General features: G+C 41.1%; 1 protein-coding gene across 8 annotated transcripts; it reads left to right on the top strand.

Moving 5' to 3' along the window:
* The first annotated feature begins 14133 nt into the window (after positions 1-14133).
* RAB9B (RAB9B, member RAS oncogene family) lies at positions 14134-24273 on the top strand. Of its 8 annotated transcripts, XM_043897328.1 has the most exons (6): positions 14134-14355; positions 14851-14954; positions 16361-16403; positions 16775-16830; positions 19409-19472; positions 20772-24273. In XM_043897328.1, exon 6 carries the CDS (start codon positions 20814-20816, stop codon positions 21417-21419), a length of 606 nt encoding a protein of 201 aa, XP_043753263.1. In that variant the 5' UTR covers positions 14134-14355; positions 14851-14954; positions 16361-16403; positions 16775-16830; positions 19409-19472; positions 20772-20813; the 3' UTR covers positions 21420-24273. The 8 variants fall into 8 exon arrangements, with proteins under 8 accessions (XP_043753263.1, XP_043753262.1, XP_043753261.1 ...); XM_043897327.1 differs by lacking the exon at positions 16361-16403 and having other exon boundaries at positions 19409-19499; XM_043897326.1 differs by lacking the exon at positions 16775-16830.
* Positions 24274-26165: the final 1892 nt, after the last annotated feature.

The following is a 26165-nucleotide window of genomic DNA, read 5'->3' as shown; positions in this document are numbered from 1 at the left end:
AGCTTTGGGAGTTGTTGGTGGGCAGGGAAGCCTGGCTTGCTGCCATCCATGTGGTTGCAGAGAGTGTTTGTAAACAACTGAGGGTAGATCTGGAGTTTCACAGGTGGCATAGTGGTTAAGAATCCACCTGCCAATTTAGGAGATGCAAAAGATGTGGGTTTGACCCCTTGGTTAGGAAGATCCCCTGGAGTATGAAATGACAACCCAGTCCAATATTCTTGCTTGGAAAATTCCATGGACAGAGGAGGCTGGCGTGCTGCCAGGGGGTCGTAAGGAGTCAGACACAACTGAGCGACTGAACTGAACTGATGCTGTTTGTTGTCTGATACTTTGTAAGTGAACAGGAAGAACACAGAGATCATAACTCTGAATACTAAAAATAGATAATCATGAAGATAAATGTAGTTGAGTTGTTTATTATCCCCTCTAAACATTGAGACTTTTCTTTTTTTTAATGACTGAGTTGTTCCATTAACTGACTTACCTGCAGTACTTTCTGTATTACCCGGATGTCCACCCATAATTAGTGATATTGTTTCAACTTTGTTTTTATTTTAAAAAATACTTATGTGATCTTTCTCTTTTTGTAGGCCCTAAAAATGCTTCAAAGAAATGCATTGAAATTCAACAGCAATGTGAAATAATAGTGAGAAGATCACGACATAAACCTTTCCTACAAATTGCTTTAGTTGCAGTTAGAGTTGTTTCAGGCTTCCCAGGTAGCGCTAGAGGTAAAGAACTTGCTTGCCAATGCAGGAGACATAAGAGACTAGGGTCAGATCCCTGGGTTGGGAAGATCCCCTGGATGAGGGCATGGCAACCCAATCCAGTATTCTTGCCTATGGAATCCCGTGGACAGAGGAGCCTGGCAGGCTACAGTCCATGGGATTGCAAAGACTTTGACACGTCTGATGCTACTTAGCAGCACCGAGAGTTATTTCAAGAGGTGAGGTCTTTCCTCAGTTTCCCTTGACTGAAATTCATCTAAAAAAAACAAAAACTCTATTCTTCTTCTCATCATATGGTGGCATGATTTTTTTTTCAGGAGGCATAATTTTTTTTAAAAATAGCTTCTGAAACTTTAAACCAATATACAAACTGTAGTTATCAATGCTCTAAAATTCTCTTATGAAAGAATTACAGAACTGTAGAGAGGATAACCTCTTCCTACCCTGTCCAGGTTAAAACTCAATAACATGTACACCCATGGCTGATTCATGTCAATGTATGGCAAAAACCACTACAATATTGTAAAGTAATTAACCTCCAATTAAAATAAATAAATTAATTTTTTTTAAACCTCAATAACTAATTAATGTATGAAATTTATATATTTGGATACTGCTCAGTCGTGTCTGACTCTTCATCACCCCATGGACTGCATGGTCTACCAGGCTCCTCCGTCCATGGTATTTTTCAGGCAAGAGTACTGGAGTGGGTTGCCATTTCCTTCTCAAGGGGATCTTCCAGACCCAGGAATCAAACCCGGGTCTCCAGCATTGTAGACAGATGCTTTACTGTCTGAGCCACCAGGGAAGTCCAAAATAAATAAATTAATTTGTTAAAAACCTCAATAACTAATTAATGTATGAAATTTATATATTTGGATACTGCTTTTCATTTTCCAAAATGCTTCATGGACATTATCTCATTTAGCAACTTTATGATGATGGCAGGGTAGGTAATGTCACCCTTGTTTTATAAGTGGAGAAACTGAGGATTGAGAGGTTAGCAGAGGTCACCTACATCCTATAAGAGTCAGCCAGCATCAAAACCCAGGCATGCTAACAACTGGTCTCATGATTTTTCCATGATGTCAACTGCTTCCTCCAAATAATTATAGAAACATATTTCACCCAAACTACTCTAGCTTCCATTATATATTGCCACGTACTGCACAGTAGGTGAGAAAGACCTGAAATAGGGGTGAGCACATAATGAAAAGACAAACACATATAATTTGGCAAGCGGGAAGTCAGGGGTCCCTCCTGCTCACCATGGCAGGAAGACAAAATGGCTCCTTTCAGCCCACACTTCTATTGGCAGAAGTCACATGAGATCTCAGTTCAGTTTGGTTCGGTCAGTCAGCAGTGTCCGACTCTTTGTGACCCCATGAATCGTGGCACTCCAGACCTCCCTGTCCATCACCAGCTCCCAGAGTTTACTCAAACTCATGTCCATCGAGTCAATGATGCCATCCAGCCATCTAATCCCCTGTCTCCTCCTACTCTCAATCTTTCCCAGCGTCAGGGTCTTTTCAAATGAGTCAGCTCTTCCCATGAGGTGGCCAAAGTACTGGAGTTTCAGCTTCAGCATCAGTCCCTCCAATGAACACCCAGAACTGATCTCATTTAGGATGGACTGGCTGGATCTCCTTGCAGTCCAAGGGACTCTCAAAAGTCTTCTCCAACACCACAGTTCAAAAATATCCATTTTTAGGCACTCATCTTTCTTCACAGTCCAACTCTTACATCCATACATGACTACTGGAAAAACCATAGCCTTGACTAGACGGACCTCTGTTGGCAAAGTAATGTCTCTGCTTTTTAATATGTTATCTAGGTTGGTCATAACTTTCCTTCCAAGGAGTAAGCGTCTTTTAATTTCATGGCTGCAATCACCATCTGCAGTGATTTTGGAGCCCAAAAAAATAAAGTCTGACTCTGTTTCCACTATCTCTTCATCTATTTCCCATGAAGTGATGGGACCAGATGCCATGATCTTAGTTTTCTGAATGTTGAGCTTTAAGCCAACTTTTTCACTCTCCTCTTTCACTTTCATCAAGAGGCTTTTTAGTTCCTCTTCACTTTCTACCATAAGGGTGGTGTCAACTGCATATCTCAGGTTATTGATATTTCTCCTGGCGATCTTAATTCCAGCTTGTGCTTCTTCCAGCCCAGCGTTTCTCATGATGTACTCTGCATATAAGTTAAATAAGCAGGGTGACAATATACAGCCTTGACGAACTCCTTTTCCTATTTGGAACCAGTCTGTTGCTCCATGTCCAGTTCTAACTGTTGCTTCCTGACTTGCATGCAGGTTTCTCGAGAGGCAGGTCAGGTGGTCTGGTATTCCCATCTCTTTCAGAATTTTCCACAGTTTACTGTGATCCACACAATCGAAGACTTTGGCATAGTCAATAAAGCAGAAGTAGATGTTTTTCTGGAACTCTCTTGCTTTTTTGATGATCCAGCAGATATTGGCAATTTGATCTCTGGTTCCTCTGCCTTTTCTAAAACCAGCTTGAACGTCTGGAAGTTCGTGGTTCAGGTATTGCTGAAGCCTGGCTTGGAGAATTTTAAGCATTACTTTACTAGCATGTGAGATGAGTGCAATTGTGCAGTAGTTTGAGCATTCTTTGGGATTGCTTTCTTAGGGATTGGAATGAAAACTGACCTTTTCCAGTCCTGTGGCCCCTGCTGAGTTTCCTAAATTTGTTGGCATATTGAGTGCAGCCCTTTCACAGCATCATCTTTCAGGATTTGAAATAGCTCAACTGGAATTCCATCACATCCACTAGCTTTGTTCGTAGTGATGCTTTCTAAGGCCCACTTGACTTCACATTCCAGGATGTCTGGCTTTAGGTGAGTGATCACACCATTGTGATTATCTGGGTCATTAAGATCTTTTTAGTACAGTTCTTCTGTGTATTCTTGCCACCTCTTCTTAATATCTTCTGATTCTGTTAGGTCCCTACCATTTCTGTCCTTTATTGAGCCCATTTTTGCATGAAATATTCCCTTGGTATCTCTAGTTTTCTTGAAGAGATCTCTAGTCTTTCGCATTCTGTTGTTTTCCTCTATTTCTTTGCATTGATCTCTGAGGAAGGCTTTCTTATCTCTCCTTGCTATTCTTTGGAACTCTGAATTCAAGTGGGAATATCTTTCCTTTTCTCCTTTGCTTTTTACTTCTCTTCTTTTCACAGCTATTTGTAAGGCCTCTCCAGAGAACCATTTTGCCTTTTTGCATTTCTTTTCCATGGGGATGGTCTTGATCCCTGTCTCCTGTACAATGTCATGAACTTCCATCCATAGTTCATCAGGCACACTGTCTATCAGATCTAGTCCCTGAAATCTATTTCTCACTTCCACTGTATAGGCATAAGGGATTTGACTTAGGTCATACCTGAATGGTCTAGTGGTTTTCTCCACTGTCTTCAACTTAAGTCTGAATTTGGCAATAAGGAGTTCATGATCTGAGCCACAGCCAGCTCCCAGTCTTGTTTTTGCTGACTGTATAGAGCTTCTCCATCTTTGGCTGCAAAGAATATAATCAATCTGATTTCGGTGTTGACCATCTGGTGATGTCCATGTGTAGAGTCTTCTCTTGTGTTGTTGGAAGAGGGTGTTTGCTATGGCCAGTGCGTTCTCTTGGCAAAACTCTATTAACCTTTGCCCAGCTTCATTCCGTACTCCAAGGCCAAATTTGCCTGTTACTCCAGGTATTTCTTGACTTCCTACTCTTGCATTCCAGTCCCCTATAATGAAAAGGACATCTTTTTGGGGGTGTTCGTTCTAAAAGGTTTTGTAGGTCTTCATAGAACCATTCAACTTTGGCTTCTTCAGCATTACTGGTTGGGGCATAGGCTTGGATTACCATAATATTGAATGGTTTTCCTTGGAAATGAACAGAGATCATTCTGTCGTTTTTGAGATTGCATCCAAGTACTGCATTTCAGACTCTTGTTGACCATGATGTCTACTCCATTTCTTCTAAGGAATCCCTGCCCACAGTAGTAGATATAATGGTCATCTGAGTTAAATTCACCCATTCCAGTCCATTTTAGTTCGCTGATTCCTAGAATGTCGACATTCACTCTTGCCATCTCCTGTTTGACCACTTCCAATTTGCCTTGATTCATGGACCTAACATTCCAGATTCCTATGCAATATTGCTCTTTAAAGCATTGGACCTTGCTTCTATCACCAGTCACATCCACAACTGGGTGTTGTTTTTGCTTTGGCTCCATCCCTTCATTCTTTTTGGAGTTATTTCTCCACTGATCTCCAGTAGCATATTGGGCACCTACCGACCTGAGGGGTTCATCTTTCAGTATCCTATCATTTTGCCTTCTCATACTGTTCATGGGGTTCTCAAGGCAAGAATACTGAAGTGGTTTGCCATTCCCTTCTCCAGTGGACCACATTCTGTCAGACCTATCCACCATGACCCGACCATCTTGGGTGGCCCCACATGGCATAGCTTAGTTTCATTGAGTTAGACAAGACTGTGGGCCTGTGATCAAGTTGGCTGGTTTTCTGTGATTATGGTTTTAGTGTGTCTGCCCTCTGATGCCCTCTCTCAACACCTACCTTCTTACTTGGGTTTCTCTTACCTTGGACGTGGGGTATCTCTTCATGGCTGCTTAAACTGTGGGATAGTGAGAGAGAGAATTAACCTGGGGAAAGCCCTCAACTTAGGAACTACCCGCCCATTCCCAGAACAAAGGACGGAGCGAGTACCAGAGAAGAGCTAGCCAGCTGTGAACTGGCCCATCTCCCGCCAGAGGCAGGAGGCAGGGGGGAGGGGAAAGGGGAAAGGGGCAAACTTGGCCCCAGAGACGGCACTCCCTACCAAACTGCAAACAGGCCTCCAGTCTCTAATCAAAGACTTCTTGAGATTGTGGATGGTTGACATCCACCGGGAGGATCGCAGCCAGGAACCAGCTCCCCAGAAGAGACACAAGGTGCACCCAATCGGCGCGCCCAGAAACTGAGGCTGGGACCACAGAGGGAATAAGGTGCACTGCACCCGGGGAGGGTGCGCTCGTCAAGCTTCTGGTTGCCTGAGCTGCTCTGATGGGGACGGCACAAACGCAGGCCCAACCGAGTTTGGGCATTTGTGGAATACCCGAAAACCTGAACCTGAGCGGCTTAGGCCTGGGAAGTGCACACAACCCAGGGCCCACTCCCTGTAGAGCAACCTGGAGCCTGAGCAGTGTAGATGGGGAAAGCACACACGCCATGAGCGGGGGCAAACTCGGTGTGCCAGAACACTGCAAGTATTCCGCCCACACACCAGTGACATTTGTCTGCAGTGTCCCTCCCTCCCCACAGCACAACTAAAGAAGTGAACCTAAACAAGAGACGACCTCCACCACCTTGTGTCAGGGCGGAAATTAGACACTGTAGAGACCTGCAAACAGAAGCCAAAAAAACAAAGGGAATCGCTTTAGAAGTGACAGGTGCAACAGATTAAAATCCCTATAGTTAACACCGACTACACAAGAAGGGGCCTATAGAGATTGAGAAGTGTAAGCTGGCACAAGGAGCTATCTGAAACTGAACCGAACCCACACTGCCCGCAACAGCTCCAGAGAAATTCCTAGATATATTTTTACTATTATTATTTTTTTAATTAAAAAATATTTTTCTCTTTCTTTTTTTTAAAGTCCCCTATTACTCCTCTATTACTCCTTAATTTTCATTTATATAACGCACTATAACCTGGCAAAACAAAAAGGGGACGCTATTTTGAAAGCAAACTTCATATATATTTCTTAAATTTTTTGTTTTTTTTTAATATTGTATTTTTAAGAGTCTAACCTCTACTCTAGATTTTTAATCTTTGTTTTTCAGAATTTGATATCAATTTTGGACATTTAGGAATCCAATATTCAGTACCCATTTTTACTCAGGAGTGTGATGATTACTCTCTCCCCCTTTTGACACTCCTTTTTCTCCCCCAGATCACCTCTATTTCCTCCCACCCCTTCTCTTCTCAATCCAATTCTGTGAATCTCTGTGGGTGTTCAGGACTGTGGAGAACACTTAGGGGACAGAGTACTGCCTAGATCTGTCTCTCTCCTCTTGAGTCCCCCTTTTTCTCCTCCTGCTCACCTCTATCTCCTTCCTCCCTCTCCTCTTCTTCATGTAACTCTGTGAACCGCTCTGGGTGTATCTCACTGTGGAGAATCTTTCCACCATTAACCTAGTAGTTTTTTTATCAGTGCTGTATGCATGGAAAGTCTTGAGGCTACTGGAAGAATAAAACTGAAATCCAGAGGCAGGAGACTTAAGTCCAAAACCTGAGAACACCAGAGAACTCCTGCCTATAGAGAACATTAAGTAAAAAGAGATCATCCAAAAACCTCCATACTTACACTGAAACCAACCACCACCCAAGAGCCAATAAGTTCCACAGCAAGAAATACCATGCAAATTCTCCAGCAACACAGGAACATCACCCTGAGTGTCAACATACAGGCTGCCCAAAGTCACACCAAACCCATAGACCCATCTCAGAACTCACTACTGGACACTCCATTGCACTCCAGAGAGAAGAAATCCAGCTCCACCCACCAGAACACCGACACAAGCTTCCCTAACCAGGAAACCTTGACAAGCCAATCGTCCAACCCCACCCTCTGGGAGAAACCTCCGCAATAAAAAGGAATCACAGACCATCAAAATAGAGAAAGGCCACCCCAAACACAGTAATCTAAACAAGATGAAAAGGCAGAGAAATACCCAACAGGTAAAGGAACATGAATAATTCCCAACAAGCCAAACAAAAGAGGAGGTGATAGGGAATCTACCTAAAAAAGAATGTAGAATAATGATAATAAAAATGATTCAAAATCTTAAAAACAAAATGGAGTTACAGATAAATAGCCTGGAGGCAAGGATTGAGAAGATGCGGGAAATGTTTAACAAGGACCTTAAAGAAATAAAAAAGAGTCAATGAGAAAGCATTTCCCCTAAAATTAGGAACAAGACAAGGGTGCCCACTCTCACCACTACTATTCAACATAGTTTTGGAAGTTTTGGCCACAGCAATCAGAGCAGAAAAAGAAGTAAAAGGAATCCAGATAGGAAAAGAAGAAGTGAAACTCTCACTGTTTTCAGATGACATGGTCCTCTACATACAAAACCCTAAAGACTCTACCAGAAAATTACTAGAACTAATCAGCAAATACAGTAAATTTGCAGGATATAAAATTAACACACAGAAATCCCTTGCATTCCAATACAATAACAATGAGAAAACAAAAAGAGAAATTAAGGAAACAATACCATTCACCATTGCAACAAAAAGAATAAAATATTTAGGAGTATATCTACCTGAAGAAACAAAAGACCTATAATAGAAAACTATAAAACACTGATGAAAGAACTCAAAGAGGACACAAACAGATGGAGAAACATACCATGTTCATGGATTGGAAGAATGAATATTGTCAAAATGGCTATACTACCCAAAGCAATCTACAGATTCAATGCACTCCCTATCAAGCTACCAACGGTATTTTTCACAGAACTAGAACAAATAATTTCACAATTTGTATGGAAATACAAAAAAACTCAAATAGCCAAAGTAATCTTGAGAAAGAAGAATGGAACTGGAGGAATCAACCTGCCTGACTTCAGACTCTACTACAAAGACACAGTCATCAAGACAGTATGGTACTGGCACAAAGACAGAAATATAGATCAATGGAACAGAATAGAAAGCCCAGAGATAAATCCACGAACCTATGGACACCTTATCTTCGACAAAGGAGGCAAGGATATACAATGGAAAAAAGACAACCTCTTTAACAAGTGGTGCTGGGAAAACTGGTCAACCACTTGTAAAAGAATGAAACTAGAACACCTTCTAACACCATACACAAAAATAAACTCAAAATGGATTAAAGATCTAAATGTAAGACCAGAAACTATAAAACTCCTAGAGGAGAACATAGGCAAAACACTCTCCGACATAAATCACAGCAAGATCCCCTATGACCCACCTCCCAGAATATTGGAAATAAAAGCAAAAATAAACAAATGGGACCTAGTGATACTTAAAAGCTTTTGCACAACAAAGGAAACTATAAGTAAGGTGAAAAGACAGCCGTCAGATTGGGAGAAAATAATAGCACATGAAGCAACAGACAAAGGATTAATCTCAAAAATATGCAAGCAACTCCTGCAGCTCAATTCCAGAAAAATAAATGACCCAATCAAAAAATGGCCCAAAGAACTAAACAGACATTTCTCCAAAGAAGACATACAGATGGCTAACAAACACATGAAAAGATGCTCAACACCACTCATTATCAGAGAAATGCAAATCAAAACCACAATGAGGTACCATTACACTCCAGTCAGGATGGCTGCTATCCAAAAGTCTACAAGCAATAAATGCTGGAGAGGGTGTGGAGAAAAGGGAACCCTCTTACACTGTTGGTGGGAATGCAAACTAGTACAGCCGCTATGGAGAACAGTGTGGAGATTTCTTAAAAAACTGGAAATAGAACTGCCATATGACCCAGCAATCCCACTTCTGGGCATACACACAGAGGAAACCAGATCTGAAAGAGACACATGCACCCCAATGTTCATCGCAGCACTGTTTGTAATACCCAGGACATGGAAGCAACCTAGATGCCAATCAGCAGACGAATGGATAAGGAAGCTGTGGTACATATACACCATGGAATATTACTCAGCCGTTAAAAAGAATTCATTTGAATCAGTTCTAATGAGATGGATGAAACTGGAGCCCATTATACAGAGTGAAGTAAGCCAGAAAGATAAAGAACATTACAGTATACTAACACATATATATGGAATTTAGAAAGATGGTAACGATAACCCTATATGCAAAACAGAAAAAGAGACACAGAAGTACAGAACAGACTTTTGAACTCTGTGGGAGAAGGCGAGGGTGGGATGTTATAAGAGAACAGCATTGAAACATGTATATTATCTATAGTGATTCAGATCACCAGCCCAGGCTGGATGCATGAGACAAGTGCTCGGGCCTGGTGCACTGGGAAGACCCAGAGGAACTGGGTGGAGAGGGAGGTGTGAGGGGGGATCTGGATGGGGAATACATGTAACTCCATGGCTGATTCATGTCAATGTATGACAAAACCCACTGAAATGTTGTGAAGTAATTAGCCCCCAACTAATAAAAAAAATAAAATAAAATAAAAAAGAAACTCTTTTGTTCATAAGCACTTTATGAACACAACATCAGTCTTTTCTTTTATACTAATCACATTCAAATTATGTCTTCTTTAAGCCCATATCAATGTATTTAAAACCGAATCAGCATTGGGCGCTTTTGGATGAAATAGATTTCATACACTAAATGCTGATCTTTGCATGTGTGTGTCACTCTCCAAAGGTAACCTTTTCTTTCGTATTTAGAGACAATTTTTCTTTAGTCTTCAATCTACCAACTACAGTATGATTGTAGTTTTGATAGAAAAGTTGTGTGTGTGTCACTATGCTACAAAGATAGGATTATATTATTTCATTATGCATGGAATTATCACTGATGGAGGGCATAGTTTGACAGATCTCAATGATGGATCATTTGGAATAGTCCAGTCTGAGAGTCCCAAAACCCACAGCTGGAACTTTGAAACTTTGAGCTATTTGCTTTGTGCTGTTCCCTCATGATTAGTGTTAATCATGTTTCTTCTAGTCTATGTGGATGGTAGATGCTTTTGAAATAGTCTCTAGAGACTCTTTTAATATCGGATTTGTTTAGGAAACTTTGGGCTAACATAGAATTTTGCTTAACCCTATGGATTAATTAATTACCCTCTAAGGATTCCAACATTCTGCAAATATGTAATGTCTTCAGCAGTTATGAGCTCCTGACTACAGAACTGGGTGTCCAAGTCTAGAAATTAAAAGGCCCATAAAACTTGCAAATAGGTTGGGAGGGTTTGATTTTCAGAGATAATCAAACTGTTGGAAAATAGCATCTGTGAGAAAAGAACAAAGATAAACTAGATTCCCATAAGGATGAGAGACTTAAATATGCTGCTGCTGCTGCTGCTGCTAAGTCGCTTCAGTCATGTCCAACTCTGTGCGACTCCATAGACGGCAGCCCACCAGGCTCCTGCATCCCTGGGATTCTCCAGGCAAGAACACTGGAGTGGGTTGCCATTTCCTTCTCCAATGCGTGAAAGTGAAGTCACTCAGTCGTGTCCGACTCTTAGTGACCCCATGGACTGCAGCCTACCAGGCTCCTCCATCCATGGGATTTTCCAGGCAAGAGTACTGGAGTGGGGTGCCATCGAATTCTCTGCTCAAATATGAAGGACTGCTATTTTGAGCAGTTCACTAAACAGTTCAATACAGTGCAGAAAGAAAGCATTGGAACACTAACAATTTTTTGTTATTCTTTTCAATTTTCTGTGTTGGAATATTTTCAATGTATATGTATTATAATGAATATACAAAGTAGATATGCACAGTAGTACAAGTATGAAATCTATAAATACATATACATACATTGGGGCCCATGCTGAAAAGTTCTCTTTCATTAATATTACAGATAAGAATGTGTGAGTAAAGCAATTGCTTTAAAGGACTATGAGCACTTCTTCAACAGAAGAGTGTTTCAGTGTGTATAGGGAGCAGAATTGATTTATGTAGGAGCACAAGGAATTCAGTTAGATACATTCATTTTCTTTTTAACAATAACTATTGATGAAACAACATTCATATTCAACAAATATTTTCTGAGCATGTCCTGTGTAACAAGCATTGCCCTAGGCTCTGTGGATATGCTGATGAATCTACACAGTCACAGTTCTTGACTTTATAATGCAATATAGTTTAGTGGAGGAAGTACGTGTTAGTCGCTCAGTCGTGCCCAACTCTTTGTGACCCCATGGACTGCAGCCACCAGGCTCCTCTGTCCATGAGATTTTCCAGGCAAGGATACTAAGGTGGGCTGCCATTTCCTTCTCCAGGGGATCTTCCCAACCCAGGGATCAAACCTGGGTCTCCTGCACTGCAGGCAGATTCTTTACCGACTGAGCTACAAGGGAATCCCAGTGGAGGAAGGCAGGTATCAAACAAATAATTATACACTTAAATATCTCCTCATAAAGACAACCTACTGAATGAGAGACAACATTTGCAAATGATATGACTGATAAGGGGTTAATATCCAAAATATATAAACAGCTCATACAACTCAACATAAAAAATTCAAGTAACCCCATCCAAAAATGGCCAGAAGATCTGAATAAACATTTTTACAAAGAGGACACTCAGGTGACCAACAAGCACATGAAAAGGTGCTCAATATCATTAATTATCAAAAGAAATACAAATTAGAACCACAATGAGATATCACCTCACACCTGTCAGAATGGCTATCATTAAAAAGAACACAAATGACAAATATTGGCAAAGGTGTGGAGAAAAGGGAACCCTCGTCCATTGTTGGTGGGAATGTAAATTGGTGCAGCCACTGTGAAAAACAGTATGGAGGTTTCTCAAAAAACTAAAAATATAACTATCATATGACCTAGCAATTCCACTCCTGGGCATATATCCGGAAAAAAATGAAAACACTAATTTGAAAAGATGCATGCATCCTTGGAGAAGGGCATGACAACCAAGTCTAGTATTCTTGCTTGGAAAATCCCATGGACCAAGGAACCTGGTGGGCTACAGTCCATAGGTTTGCAAAGAGTAGGACATGACTGAAGCAACTGAGCACCCACACATGGATGGACTTGGAGGGTATTATGCTAAGTGAAATGTCAGACAGAGATAGACAAACACCATATGACATCACTTATATGTGGAATATAAAAAATAAAACAAACCAGTGAATATAATAAAAGAAACAGACACGCAGATAAAGAGAACATACTATTGGTTACCAGTGGGGAGAGGGAAGGGGGAAGCGGCAAGATAGGGGTAAGGGACTAAGAGATGCAACTATTATGTATAAAATAAGCTACAAGAATATATTGTACAACATGGGGAATTTAACCAATATTTTATAATAACTATAAATGGAGTATAAAATTGTGAATCATTCTGTTGTACACCTGTAACTTACACAATATTGTATATCAACTATATGCCAATTAAAATTTTAAAATTAAAAAAATATCTCATCATAAACTGCAAAGAATTACAAAGAAAAGTACAGCAGGCTATACAGCAGACTACAAGAGAATAAATTGGAGCACTTTCTCTACTCTGGGATTGAGAAAGGCTACCCTGAGGAAGTGATATTTAAGCTGGGACCTATGGGCTTGACTGAGTGGTTAACTTGGGAAGAGGTAGAGAGAGTGTGGCCTTCTTAGAGGGAGGGTACCTGAAGGCCCTGAGGGAGCACATGGAGAATGAGGCGTAGTGCCACATTAGGGACAGATTATCAGGCAACGGGGAAGCTTCAGAGATGAATCTGCTTGACAAAGATGGAATGCAGGCTAAATGACCCCAGAAGCTCCATCCTCCTTTGATTTCAGGTGAAAAAAAAAATCACAAATTAGTTGGAGGTACCAGAGGGGCACGGGCATCCCCGGTGGCTCAGTCAATAAAGAATCCGACTGCAATGAGGGAGACCTGAGTTGGATCCCTGAGTCAGGAAGATCCCCTGGAGGAGGGCATGGCAACTCACTCCAGTAAACTTGCCTGAAGAATCCTCATGGACAGAAGAGCCTGGCGAGCTATAGTCCATGGAGTCGCAAGGAGTCGGACACGACTGAGGGACAAAGCACAGTACATCACAACACCAGAGGGGCACAGGAGACAAAAAGAAGTGATTGGGTGGGTGTATAGGCCAAATTGGAACATTTCATTCTACCCCAGTAACGTTTCTGGGAACCTCAGGTAATGCTCTCAGGGTGGCCCTCCAGAACGGTAACCTGTAAAGGTAAAGGGCAGTGTGCTTTCTATGCCTGAGCTACAGATGAGAACCTTTCCTCTCGGATTGCCTTGAGAATTTCATGAGCATTAGCCAGCTACAGGGCCTAGTAATGTGTCGTGATCATGTATTTCCCTGAATTATTTTAAACAAGAATAATTAAGTGTATGTGCTATCATCTTGAGAAAAGCAGCGGGTTTGAAGGTAGGGTAAAGGAGGTAGGTGATGGTTTAGTCGCTAAGTTGTGCAGTAGGTCGAAGGTAATTGCCAGAAATGGGACTGTGGCTACGGAGGAGCTAAGTGGGAGAGCAATGTTTGTGGGTCCATTGTCGCTGTGCCTACTGATCTGCGAGGGGAGGGGAGGAAGACAAAGGAAACCAGGGTTGGCCACTGAGCCGGAAAGAAGTGTGAGCGAGCCAGAGAGTGCTGGCTACCGGCGAGGGCGGGAGGCGGCTACGCCGGGTCCTCCGCGCCGGGAAAAGGGCGATAGGAGGCGGCGCGGGCCCCGCCCCCTCCTCTGGCGGGCGCGAGCGCGAGACGCTGCGCGGCGGCAGCGGCGGGCGCGAGCGGCAGCTGTCAGGCTACCGAGGTCCAAGCTGCACTTGCCGCCCCGTTGAGGACGAGGAGGCGGCAGGAGCGGTGACGGTGTCGCCGCGGAACCGGATTGCCGGCACGGAGGGCTCACCGGCCTGGCCCCCACGGCCCTCTCCCGCCTCGCTCCCATTGTGTTGGGTAAGATGCCGGCGAGGGTGCAGCGAGAGGGGCTGAGCGGCTGGAGGACCCGGGAGGCGGGGAGATGGGGCCCCCGGGGGCAGAGGGAGGAAGGGAGGTCTGGGTGATACCCGGGGGCACTTGCACCTTGTGAAAGGGGCCTGGGCACCGCGGGCGTCGGAGTTGCAGGGGCGGGGGTAGGTGATGGTGGAGGGGGGCGTTGCTGAGTAATCCAGAGCAGCTGCCAAAGCCAGGCAGAGGCGCAGGGCTCCGTGGGGAGCGGGTGTGGCTCAGTGCGCATGCGCCACAGCCGCGGGTTCTCAGAGCTAGGGGTGCAGTGAGATGACCTGGGTCCGAGGTAGCTGGAACTATGCGTGACATCTTCACTTTCTGGGTCTCCGATGCTAACAGGACCCCTATCACGGAGATGCCAGCATTCCCAGACTCCTAAGGAAGCTTCTTTTCCCTGTACCCTGCTCACTTAATGTCACCCAAACCTTACCTATTCTTCTCCAGGCTGTCTACTCAGGAAGAAGTGGCCTGGGGACAGTGCCAAATTGCTTTCTAGTTTGCCTTCGGGCTCATAGCCCCAGAGCCGTCGTTGTGAGGAGAGGTTAGAGGTGAGATTCCACCTTGGACCCTTCTAGTTGCATGTAAGATATAAATATGGGCATAAATGTAAAAATAGCATTTCAGGGGCAATGACAGATGTGGCATTTGGACTCAGAGTATGGATGTAGCTGATAACTTGTTTAGCTCTGCAAAATGAATCCAGTGCGTCAGAGGGCTTCCCTGCTTCGGAACCATCCCCTATTCCCAACCCCAAGCATCAGGTTGTATTGGAAACAATCTACACCATTTCAAGTAGAGGGTCTCAAAGATCCAGTCAGTTCCTATTTGCATTGATTTTTATGTAGATTAAGGAAAGCCCCACTCAATTCGCCAGTGTAGTATTTCCAAATATTGTGCCAGGAATCCACAGTGAGTCGAATAGCCTCAACCGATGTGTCACCATAAGGTGGGCATTCCCCACAGCTCTAACTATGGCTCCTCCCCCTGGTGCAGATTGCTACCAGAGCCACTCTCACCCACTGCCTAGCCCTCCTCAGCTTCTCTTCCCGCTACCCTCAGCCCTGCTGTACACATCTCTCTCAAAACTTGCTCCCAAACAATCTGCATTATGGATCTGAGCATCATCCTACTCATGGCAGCCGAACTGATGTTTCCAATTTGCTTTTCTGTTTTTCTCTCCATCATCACACTGAAATGTACTATTTTCAAAGGTTCAACCTCTTTCTTACCATTGTACTGCCTCCTCACGCACCTCCATCTCCACCCCTAAGCATCCTCAACCAAATACAATAATTTTAATAAGCCTATGTGGGTGCAGGTACAACAGGTTCAGAAGGTAACAAAAGTGTGGGAGAACAAAGAAAGCTAGGGAGTATCACTTATGTCAATTCCTAATTCACCTTACTGTCTAAGACCGAGACCCTATTTGGGGTGAAAAAAAGTGAATAAACTATCCTTAGAAAATATTTGTTAATCTGTTTTGGGGAGTGAAGTAGGAAAGGGGAATGGTATCTCTGGGATGTCTCAGTCATTTAAAGGCAGATCTTTCTCTGAATAGGGCCAAAATTAGAATAAACATTTTAGTCCAAATCCTAAACTAATAAGGGACCCTTAAGGGAGGTATAAGGGATTTGACTTTCCTACTAAATGCACTCAGGGTTATCCAAGAATTTCCTTGCCTACTTAATGCTACCCTCTTTTAATATTTGGTATAAATGTGGCATATCCTGAAGAAAAAAATCATTTGATTTACTTTTATACTGTGCTAGTTCTTTTAAAGTATGTTCTAAAGAGTATCATACTCAGATGATGATGATGATGCTAGCACCCACTGGAAACATAAAGTGGGGATAATTATTCTGCTCTGGTTTTTGTTGAAAATTGAGAAATTTGTATATTGGAAATGTGAGGGGAAAGGGAGGAAAACTGGAGCATTTCCACTGACTTTCAACAGGTGGAATTCCTGTTAAGTCCCGTCTATCTAGAAAGCGATCCAGGTAAGCCCATGACTTCTGCTCTTTAGTCACCTTATAACTAATAATATTTGGATGTCTTACAGAACTGTGTATCTATTGTGTCTTTGCATCAATTCAGAGGCATTAGTTCTGGGTATTTACCTAAATAATAAACAAATACTTATCAATTATCCCTCTGGTGCCACATAAAGGGACTTCAAAGACATATACAAACAAGGGCCCTAGGATCCAGAAATTTAGAATTTGGTTGTGCAGGAAAAAAAGATTTTTTTAACAATATAAGGCAGTATAATATTATTTCAACTGTCAACTAGGAGGTCTGAAGCTTATATGTCAAATTATAAACTCCTTGAAGGTAAGACCTTGCCTCAAACATGTTTGCTTTCCAACAGGGTCTACACCCAGTGGGTGCTCAAGTGATGGAAGCTTTGCAAAGTATATGAATTAGGTAAGGAGAAACTAGAGGCAGGGAGGCAAGAGCTAAGAAGCTAAGAAGCTTTCACAATAGATTAGATACAAAGAGATGTGGACCAAAATGAGGATAGTAGTAAAAGACTGAAAAAGGATATCACAAAGAAAAATGAGCAGGATCTAGTGACTGAAGGCAAGGAGACAAGCCTAAACTGTATCCATTTTTACCTCCAGCAAACAAAGGGGAGTTGGAGACAACAGAGGAAAATGGAGGATCACCTTAGTAAGAACAGAGCACACGACAGGCACTCAAATGTTTTCTCAAGCGTCAGTTGCAGTATTGGGCCAGAAGACCCATAAGGTCCCTCCAATGCTAAGATTCTGTGGTATATGCAGATAATCCAAACTTTTGGGGAACAGGACATTCTCAGATATGGAAGAAAGAGAAAAGGAAGAAGTGTTATCCTCCCACTGGTAGGCCCTTTCTGAGAAGAGTTAATATGGAGTCACAAGGCCCCCACCAGTGAATGAATGAAAGGAGGTGAGGAGCAAGAGGAACAAAAACCTCAAGCCAAAAATTTCAATAAATGCTTACAAATCTTTGCAAATTTCTTAAGTTATTCATTTCCTCCCAAATTCTGTGAGTTAAGTAGGGTAGGTATTATGAGCTCTATTTTTATACAGGAAGAAACACAGCAAGATTAAGTGACCTGCCCAAGTTCATAAAATAAATGAGTAGGAAAGTAGTGATGAAGACTCTTGTGTCCTGATTGCTGCCAGCCCAGTGCACTTGACATTGAACCACGTTGCTCTTCCCTGCTGTAGAGCCTATGCACCCAGAAGTTATGTGTGCACACAACCAAATAGGGGATGCACAAGCAACTGTAGCACTATCTCAGATAGTTATTAATACTTCTCATTATTCCTGGAGCTGAGTGTTTGGTTTCCATATTCACTCGGTCCTTGACCCGTCATTTGAGTTTATCTGCAGCAGCTGGGAAAGTAGAGTTAGTGAGTTGTTTAATGATGTGAACACCTGTTTGCTAGGAACTTAAGGACGCTCACTTGGCATGGGCCCTTTATACTGTCAATTGTGCCTAAGTACTTTCTTCAAGTGAGAGTTCCAGAGTTCTGCTCTGTAAAGTTTTCCTACAGACCAATATAAAAATTAACATGAGATTGCTAAGCAATGGAGATTTCTTAAAAACTTCTTAATTCCTCAGTTAGAACACTCAACAAACTAGGAACTGTTTTTTTCTTTTTAGATCAGTACTCTTGATGTTGCTGAAATAAGATGTTTGCCATAATTAATTATAATTTTAAATGAAGTTGTATTTGAATTTAACAAAGCCAGTTAAATGCTAAAACCTGTGTTTAAGACAGATGAACAAAATTGAGTAAATTAGCCAAGACTACATATGGTAAACATGGAGTCCCCAAACATATTTTTTTCCTCTCTGATCTTGTGGAATCAATTGCAGAGACACCCTCCAGGCAGATTGATGAATACATTAATAACTTTCTTGGAGATCATTGGTAGGTAGAAAGGGAAGGAGTTTCATGTCTGACTTAGAATTTCAACATATCTTAAACTCCTCTGTGCTTTCCCTTTCCTTAATATCATCTACTTTCTTTAATTTACTTTTACTTTGAATAGAGAGCTCAATAGAGAGACAATGTAAAACATTTTTTGTTGTTGTTCAGTCGCTCAATCATGTCCAACTCCTTGTGACCCCATGGACTGCAGCACGCCTGGCTTCCCTGTCCTTCACCATCTCCCAGGGCTTGCTCAAACTCATGTCCATTGAGCCGGTGATGCCATCCAACTATCTTGTCCTCTGTTGTCCCCTTCTCCTCCTGCCTTCCATTTTTCCCAGCATCAAGGTCTTTTCTAATGAGTCGGCTCTTCGATTCAGGTGGCCAAAGCATTGGAGCTTCAGCATCAGTCCTTCCAATGAATGTTCAGGATTGATATCCTTTAGGATTGAATGGTTTGATCTCCTTGCAGTCCATATAAAGTACATTCAAGTTAGGACGGAGTTAATGTTCATCCAATAAAATTATTTTGTCCATGATAAACATTTTTAGCCATTTGAACTCTTAAGTATATTTGTGAAAAGCATCCTCTGTAGGTAAATTGAGATTGGTCTTTTTCCTGACTTGAGTATTTCTATATAGATAGCCTTAACTTTATTTTTATGTTGGAGAAGACTCTTGAGAGTCCCTTGGACTGCAAGGAGATCCAGCCAGTCCATCCTAAAGGAGATCAGTCCTGGGTGTTCATTGGAAGGACTGATGCTGAAGCTGAGACTCCAATACTTTGGCCACCTCATGTGAAGAGTTGACTCATTGGAAAAGTCCCTGATGCTGGGAGGGATTGGGGGCAGGAGGAGAAGGGGACGACAGAGGATGAGATGGCTGGATGGCATCACCGACTTGATGGGCATGGGTTTGGGTAGACTCCAGGAGTTGGTGATGGACATGGAGGCCTGGCGTGCTGCTGCTATTCATGGGGTCACAAAGAGTCGGACACAACTGAGAGACTGAACTGAACTGAACTGAACTTTATTTTTAAATAAATTTTTAAAAATAATGTTTCCCAATCTGTTTTTTAGAATCATAAAAAGAGAGAATATAACAACAAGAAAAAGACTAAAATTGTGACAAAGACCCAACTGGGTAGGTTTACATTTTATTCTCAATTGGGTAGGTATCGTTTTATATGTTTTTATTGGATCTCTTAAAATGAATATTTAGAAAAATACATAGTACACCTACACAGCAATGTAACTCTAAGGACTACTGAGGTTTTCAAGCTACATTTCAAATGTGTGTGTTCTTTTTCATGTGCTCATTTCTTAGTGTTGTTTTAAAATTTTTTGTATGCTAATCATTTTATTTGTCACTACAAATTCTATATGCAGTATATATATGCAGTATTATCATCACCTAAGTGTAAATATGAGATATAACAAGTGCTCTTTTGATGAGTGATTAGTTTTCATCTATTTGGGTCATTTTTATAAATAACACCCAATAAACATCGTCATTGTTGAGTTTCCACAATGGACCTAATTTGAAAGAACCTAACAGACTCTAGTACAAGATAGTTGTTCAGTAAACATTTGATCTTTTTAAGATATGTTCTAGATAGTCCATGTATAGACATGTGGAGGTAACAATAAAGATACTGTATAATCATTAGCTCTTTAGAGTTTACAGTATATTTTCATTGGTGTCATTATGGAATTAGAACCTAAATCCAGAATTTAATAAGCTATCCAAGATTCTCTTCCTTAATGATAGCTGTTTATAATAATACCAGTCAACAATCATCAACTTGAGTGCCATTGTTCCATGAAGAAAAGATTATGGAAGATCCTTTACTTGTAAGGGTATCCATAACAATGCAAGTATTAATATAATGGGGCAAATGCCTGAAGAAAGCTAATCTTTTTCTTCTTCTCAAGTTCTGGGGTCCAATGTAATCCTAACCAAAACCTCTACTAACAAACTCAAGATTCCAGCCTACACAGCTTTCTCTCCTCAGTTGTTCTTGGGTCCATCAGGAACAGACTTCAGACCCCTCTAATCAATTTCATACTCTTTGCCTCTTGTTTGGAATTGTCCAAACCAGAAGTTAAGATGTTACACATTTGAGTAGCATTCCTGTTCTAGGCTTTCTTCCGTAGAATAGGGTCAGAACTGAACCAGATTATACCACCATCTGCTAGTCCATTTATCCATGGCATTCAGCCATTTTTCCTGGCACAGGCAAGAGACTTCAGAAAAACAAGACCTATTTTCTCCCTTATGCAAAAAAGAATTTTATTCCTTCTGCTATATCATTTAATGAACATGAAATAGAGAGCAGGTAAATAAGAAGGCCTCATAATTCAGAAGAAGTTGATTTACTATGAAGTTAATTTCAGTTTCAGGTTTAACTGTTTTCCCTCCTACTTTTTCTTTTATTTTCAGGACCTCTTGGTTATAAACTCTTCTCCATCTGGTGCTGCAACAATGAGTGGGAAATCCCTGCTCTTAAAGGTCATTCTCTTGGGTGACGGTGGAGTTGGGAAAAGCTCACTCATGAACCGTTATGTAACCAATAAATTTGACTCCCAGGCTTTTCACACCATAGGGGTAGAGTTCTTAAATCGAGATTTGGAGGTAGATGGACGTTTTGTAACTCTCCAGATCTGGGACACTGCAGGGCAGGAACGTTTCAAGAGCCTTAGGACACCCTTCTACAGGGGAGCAGACTGCTGCCTCTTGACCTTCAGCGTGGATGACCGGCAGAGCTTTGAGAACCTGGGTAATTGGCAGAAAGAATTCATCTACTACGCAGATGTGAAAGACCCTGAGCACTTCCCCTTTGTAGTTCTGGGGAACAAAGTAGACAAAGAGGATAGGCAAGTGACAACTGAGGAGGCGCAGTCCTGGTGCATGGAGAATGGAGATTACCCTTATCTAGAAACAAGTGCCAAAGATGATACTAATGTGACAGTGGCCTTTGAAGAAGCTGTCAGGCAGGTGTTGGCTGTAGAGGAACAACTGGAGCATTGCATGTTAGGTCACACTATTGACTTGAACAGTGGTTCCAAAGCAGGATCTTCATGCTGTTAAAAGTAGGAAGCCTTTTAAAAATGTGCCCCAAATTGATCAGTCAGTAGTGTGAGAATCACTGTGCCCCTCTATTAGTGCACACATATACAAAAGGATGAGAGATAAGTTTCTGATGTGAACCAGAGCCTTTCAAGTTGAAGTTGTAGAGCAATTTAAAGGGAAAAAAAAAGCTTTATCAAGCCAATTGTATTTTGTGTAATTTCTGCTATTTCCTTCTTGTGTGTATCAGGACATTTCAGAAAACTTTAGTCCTGAGAGATTTAAATATTTTTCAAATCACAGTTTAATCTTAGAACCCAGCCGCATGAAGGAGTTAAAGAGCTACAGCTATCCCTTAAAGCGTTTCATTAATCAACTAACAAATGTCACCATTGACTCTTACCAAGCAGTTTCTGACATGTCTGCCAAAGGGGAGAAAAATAAGGCTCTGAGATGTACTACAATAAAGATAATAATGCAAACTAGGATGTCCTAAGCTTGAATTATAAAGAGGTTGTAAAGATTAGAAGTGCTAAGTATAATGAATGATGTACACTGCCTTGTTTAAACACTTGTGTATGGTTTGCTCCCCTCTGAGCTTTAAAAAAATGCCATCTCGGTAAGAGATACACTAATGACTCTGGAAATTTATTATACTCATTGTATTTGAAGTAACAGGGTCCTAGTGAATGGATTATGCTTCATTATGCCAATCACCCTTGCAAATAAATGGTTGGTTTGATTTTACTTCGTAAGTCTACTTTTGCTGCACAGGGGTGTTGCTTCTCTGACAACCTCTTATCTAGCAATGCTGCTTAGTATATGGCTTTTAATCCAGTGCACTCTGCTCATAATTGTGATGGTCCTTTGGTCTACCATACTATGCTCTCAGAGAAGCCTTCAGAATAGATTGGAGGATACTGGGCTTTTCTCATAAGGTTCCTTAACTCGAATATTTATTGTAGAAGAAGGAACTGATTTATTGTATGTTGCACTGTATGTTCAGCTGGCCAAACTAGGATGTTGAAAGTAACAAGAGAACATGCTTTAACCCAGCATTAGCATGAACTCATAATTAGAGTTGTCCAGCAGTGGAATGGTCTGCTTTAATAGTGAACCCTCTTCCAGTGAAAATATTCGAGATGCTAGATGACCATCTGTTAAAATACCATAAAAAGAATTTCTATACTGGCTAGATGTTTGGTTTAAGGTCCTTTTCAGCTCTAAGTTCTAGGAATCTATGAGCTACAAGCTACGTTTAAGTGCCATGTTATAGTTAGATATATCTTAAGATAACAGCTATGACTATGGAAAGGGTCTTTAAAAGTTCTCAAACTATTCTGGGATCAGCCTTTAACAGCAACTACATAGCTCTTTCTTTTGCTTTTGCACTGTGGCAGGAAAAATTCTTGAACTCCAAGTAGTCATTACATGTCAAATATAAACATCCTGAAGATACCACATTAAAATACAAAAACAGTTTATCAAAGTTTGATTACCATGACTGCTAGCTATATACTTTATTATGAATATGCAGTCTAGTTCTTGTCAGTTGATTTATTTGTCCTGCATAGCTTTTAATCTGTACTTTTACAACATCAGTGATAAAGTAGTGACCCAAGGTAATGAGGGACAGTTAAAAATGACCGTAAAAAAGACCTAGGTCAGGAAGGGGGCAGGAGCTTTCACAGGAATATAGCCTAGAACTCTCCAATGTAGCCACATATGGAATCAGCCTTACAAGTGGGACCTTGTGTACTTTAAGAGCTCTGGGACTTTTTGGCAACATTAAGTGGAAGATGATATTTTAATCCAGTCATACCCAATATTTCCAATTTAAATATGGTCCTGACCCCATTGTCCAACTAACTTTGATGCCAGAAGTCGAAGCCAGAACTGGGACCCCACAGCTCTTAAGTATTGGTCCCTATCCTGCCTATGCCTATAGCCAGCCACACTGGTTTCCAAGTACTATGATCATTTTGCTACAATCATGTTAGAGTGAAAATCTGTATGTCAGAACTGTTAATTGCTAATTGTTTTTAAGTGCATGAGACCTGGGGCCTTCTCTTTCTACTTGCACTCAGCTTATAATAGTTTCTATTTGTAGATCTCAGGCCTTCATAAAGACCTCCATCCACTCACAAAAGTACTTGTCACTATGAGAATGGCACGTGATCATTTAAGCAAAAAAAAAAAAAAAATTACTTGGGTATCCCATTCATAGGCCTCCTGTCCATCCAAGACAAGTGTTAATTTTATTGGCAGGTCAGTTGAAGCCCCTTTTCTCTTAGCCATACTGGTTTTTTTCTACCAAATCACTACATAATATATTAACAAAAACACTTAATATTAAGTGACAAAAAGTGGCGGCATTTTGGTAAGTAACACTCAGTGGGGTGCTGACATAGAGTTTGGTTAAGATTAAAAGAAAAAACACCAAAGGCTGATATCTATGAATATCAGGAACTGTGCATATAGAAAATTATATACTCTAGAATGTGCAGTGCAATATTTTCAGTAGGTGTTTTTTTCATGAACACTGAATTTTTTGGAACAAGATGTTTCTAATTGGAACTATAATGTTTTTCAATGGTCCATTAAAACATCATACAGAATATCTATTAATTTATTTTCATGTATTAAGCTAACATTCAGGGGGCCTCAGTTTTCATATATCTTCAGTGGATTGATGAATTTCAGGTTAATTTGTGCCTGCCTCAGCCATCTCAGTTGTACCCTGAGGTATTCCACAGTCCTCTTGTTGCTGGTGCTGCTAAAAACTGGAAATTGTGTATCAGATATTTTGTTTCAACTGTAAAAAAAAAAACATCTGTGTTAAAGTGAATAAAAAGTGCATTTTGAATAACCAGTATACAATGTATGTGCTTCTTTTTTCCCTTTCCCTTTTCAAACAACTGGTGAGTGTGATAGAGCATATTCATCTATCAAGTCACTCATTCAGACTGTCCTACATGTGGCCCCTGAATCATTTTTTCACGTGGTACTTCAAGCAGCCACTACCTATTGATCAGACAGACACTGTTCCACTGATTGGGAAGCAAACTCAAAAGATTAAGGTGGGAAATTTCCTTTTATCTTATGCCAGTTTTTAATTCATGAAGAGTATTGGGACTAGAAATTGGATCTTGACTCTCCACTTTATTCCTTCATCATTTAAAACAAAAGTAAGCCATCACAAAATAGAAACAGAGCTTAAATGTTCCCTTTATTTTCTTGACTGGCCTACTGTCCAGATCTTAGGAAAATATGAAAATATAGACAAAACAAATCTGAAAGCAAAGGATAATTTTGTTAAATATTCTATTGCCTCCCACATATTGGACCTTAAAGAGACTTGGATTAGCATCAATCAAGTGATTTGAATATCCAGTACATCAGCACAAGTCTCTCCACAGCACATCATTTCTACATCATTCCATCTGTCACAGATTTAGTCCTCTTCTCTCCTGCCCTCTATTTTGCCTATTGGAACTTTCAGCAGTCAAAATCACAAGGGGAAAAAAAAAACAGATTTTTTGCCACATGTACTGTTTCCCTCACTAAGGAAAACTATGTAATAAATTATCAGACCAACCTCAACTACAAGCATCTGAAATCCTTTTGATTGGGCTATAATGATGTCACTTTTAAGCTAGAAGATCATAGATCTCAGTTCAGTTCAGTTGCTCAGTCATGTCCACCTCTTTGTGACCCCATGGACTGTAGCACGCCAGGCTTCCCTGTCCATCACCAACTCCCAGAATCTACTCAAACTCATGTCCATCGCGTTGGTGATGCCATCCAACCATCTCATCTTCTGTTGTCGCCTTCTCCTCCTGCCTTCAATCTTTCCAAGCGTCAGGGTCTTTTCCAATGAGTCGGTTCTTCTCATCAGGTGGCCAAAGTATTGGAGTTTCAGCTTCAGCATCAATCCCTCCAATGAATATTCAGAACTGATTTCCTTTAGGATTGTCTGGTTGGATCTTCTTGCAGTCCAAGGGACTCTCAAGAGTCTTCTCCAACACCACCATTCAGAAAGCATTGAATCTTGTCATAGATCTCCAAGCTCTTAAAAAGGATTTGCTCATCCAAAATTGATACTTTAAAAACTAGTTTTCTGTCTTTGCAGGTTTTCTTTTTTAATTTTTTATTATTTTATTTATTTATTTATAAATTTATTCATTTAATTTTTAATTATTTTCTTTTGGTCACACTGGCTCTTCATTGCTGCACGTGAGCGTGTGAGCATTCTCCAGTTGTGACAAGTGAGGGCTACTTTTCCTTATGATGAGTGAGTTTCTCATTACAGTTGACTTCTTTTGTTGTGGAGCACAGCCTCTAGGCCCATGAGCTTCAGTAGTTATGACACACAGACTCAGTAGTTGCAGCTCATGGGCCCTAGAGGATGGGCTCAGAAGTTGCAGCATGTGGACTTAGTTGCTCTGCAGCATGTGGAATCTCCTCTGACCAGGGATAGAACCCATGTCCCCTGCATTGGCAGGCAGATTCTTATCCACTGTGGAAATAGTTTGGCTATAGTTCTTCCAGGAAATGTGGAATAGATGATTTCCTCTCAATTCTATAACTGAATATTTAGAACACACTGGGAAAATTGAAGCACCAATATGAGTAATTTCAGGCTGGAAGTGACATCTCTACTTTCTTTTTTTTTTTTCCATTTATTTTTATTAGTTGGAGGCTAATTACTTTACAATATTGTAGTGTTTTTTGTCATACACTGACATGAATCAGCCATGGATTTAC

This window comes from Cervus elaphus, chromosome X (genome assembly GCF_910594005.1).
Source record: "Cervus elaphus chromosome X, mCerEla1.1, whole genome shotgun sequence".
Lineage (NCBI taxonomy): Eukaryota > Metazoa > Chordata > Mammalia > Artiodactyla > Cervidae > Cervus > Cervus elaphus.
The sequence above is the reverse complement of the archived record's forward strand: the minus strand, read 5'-3'. Positions and strand labels throughout refer to the sequence as shown.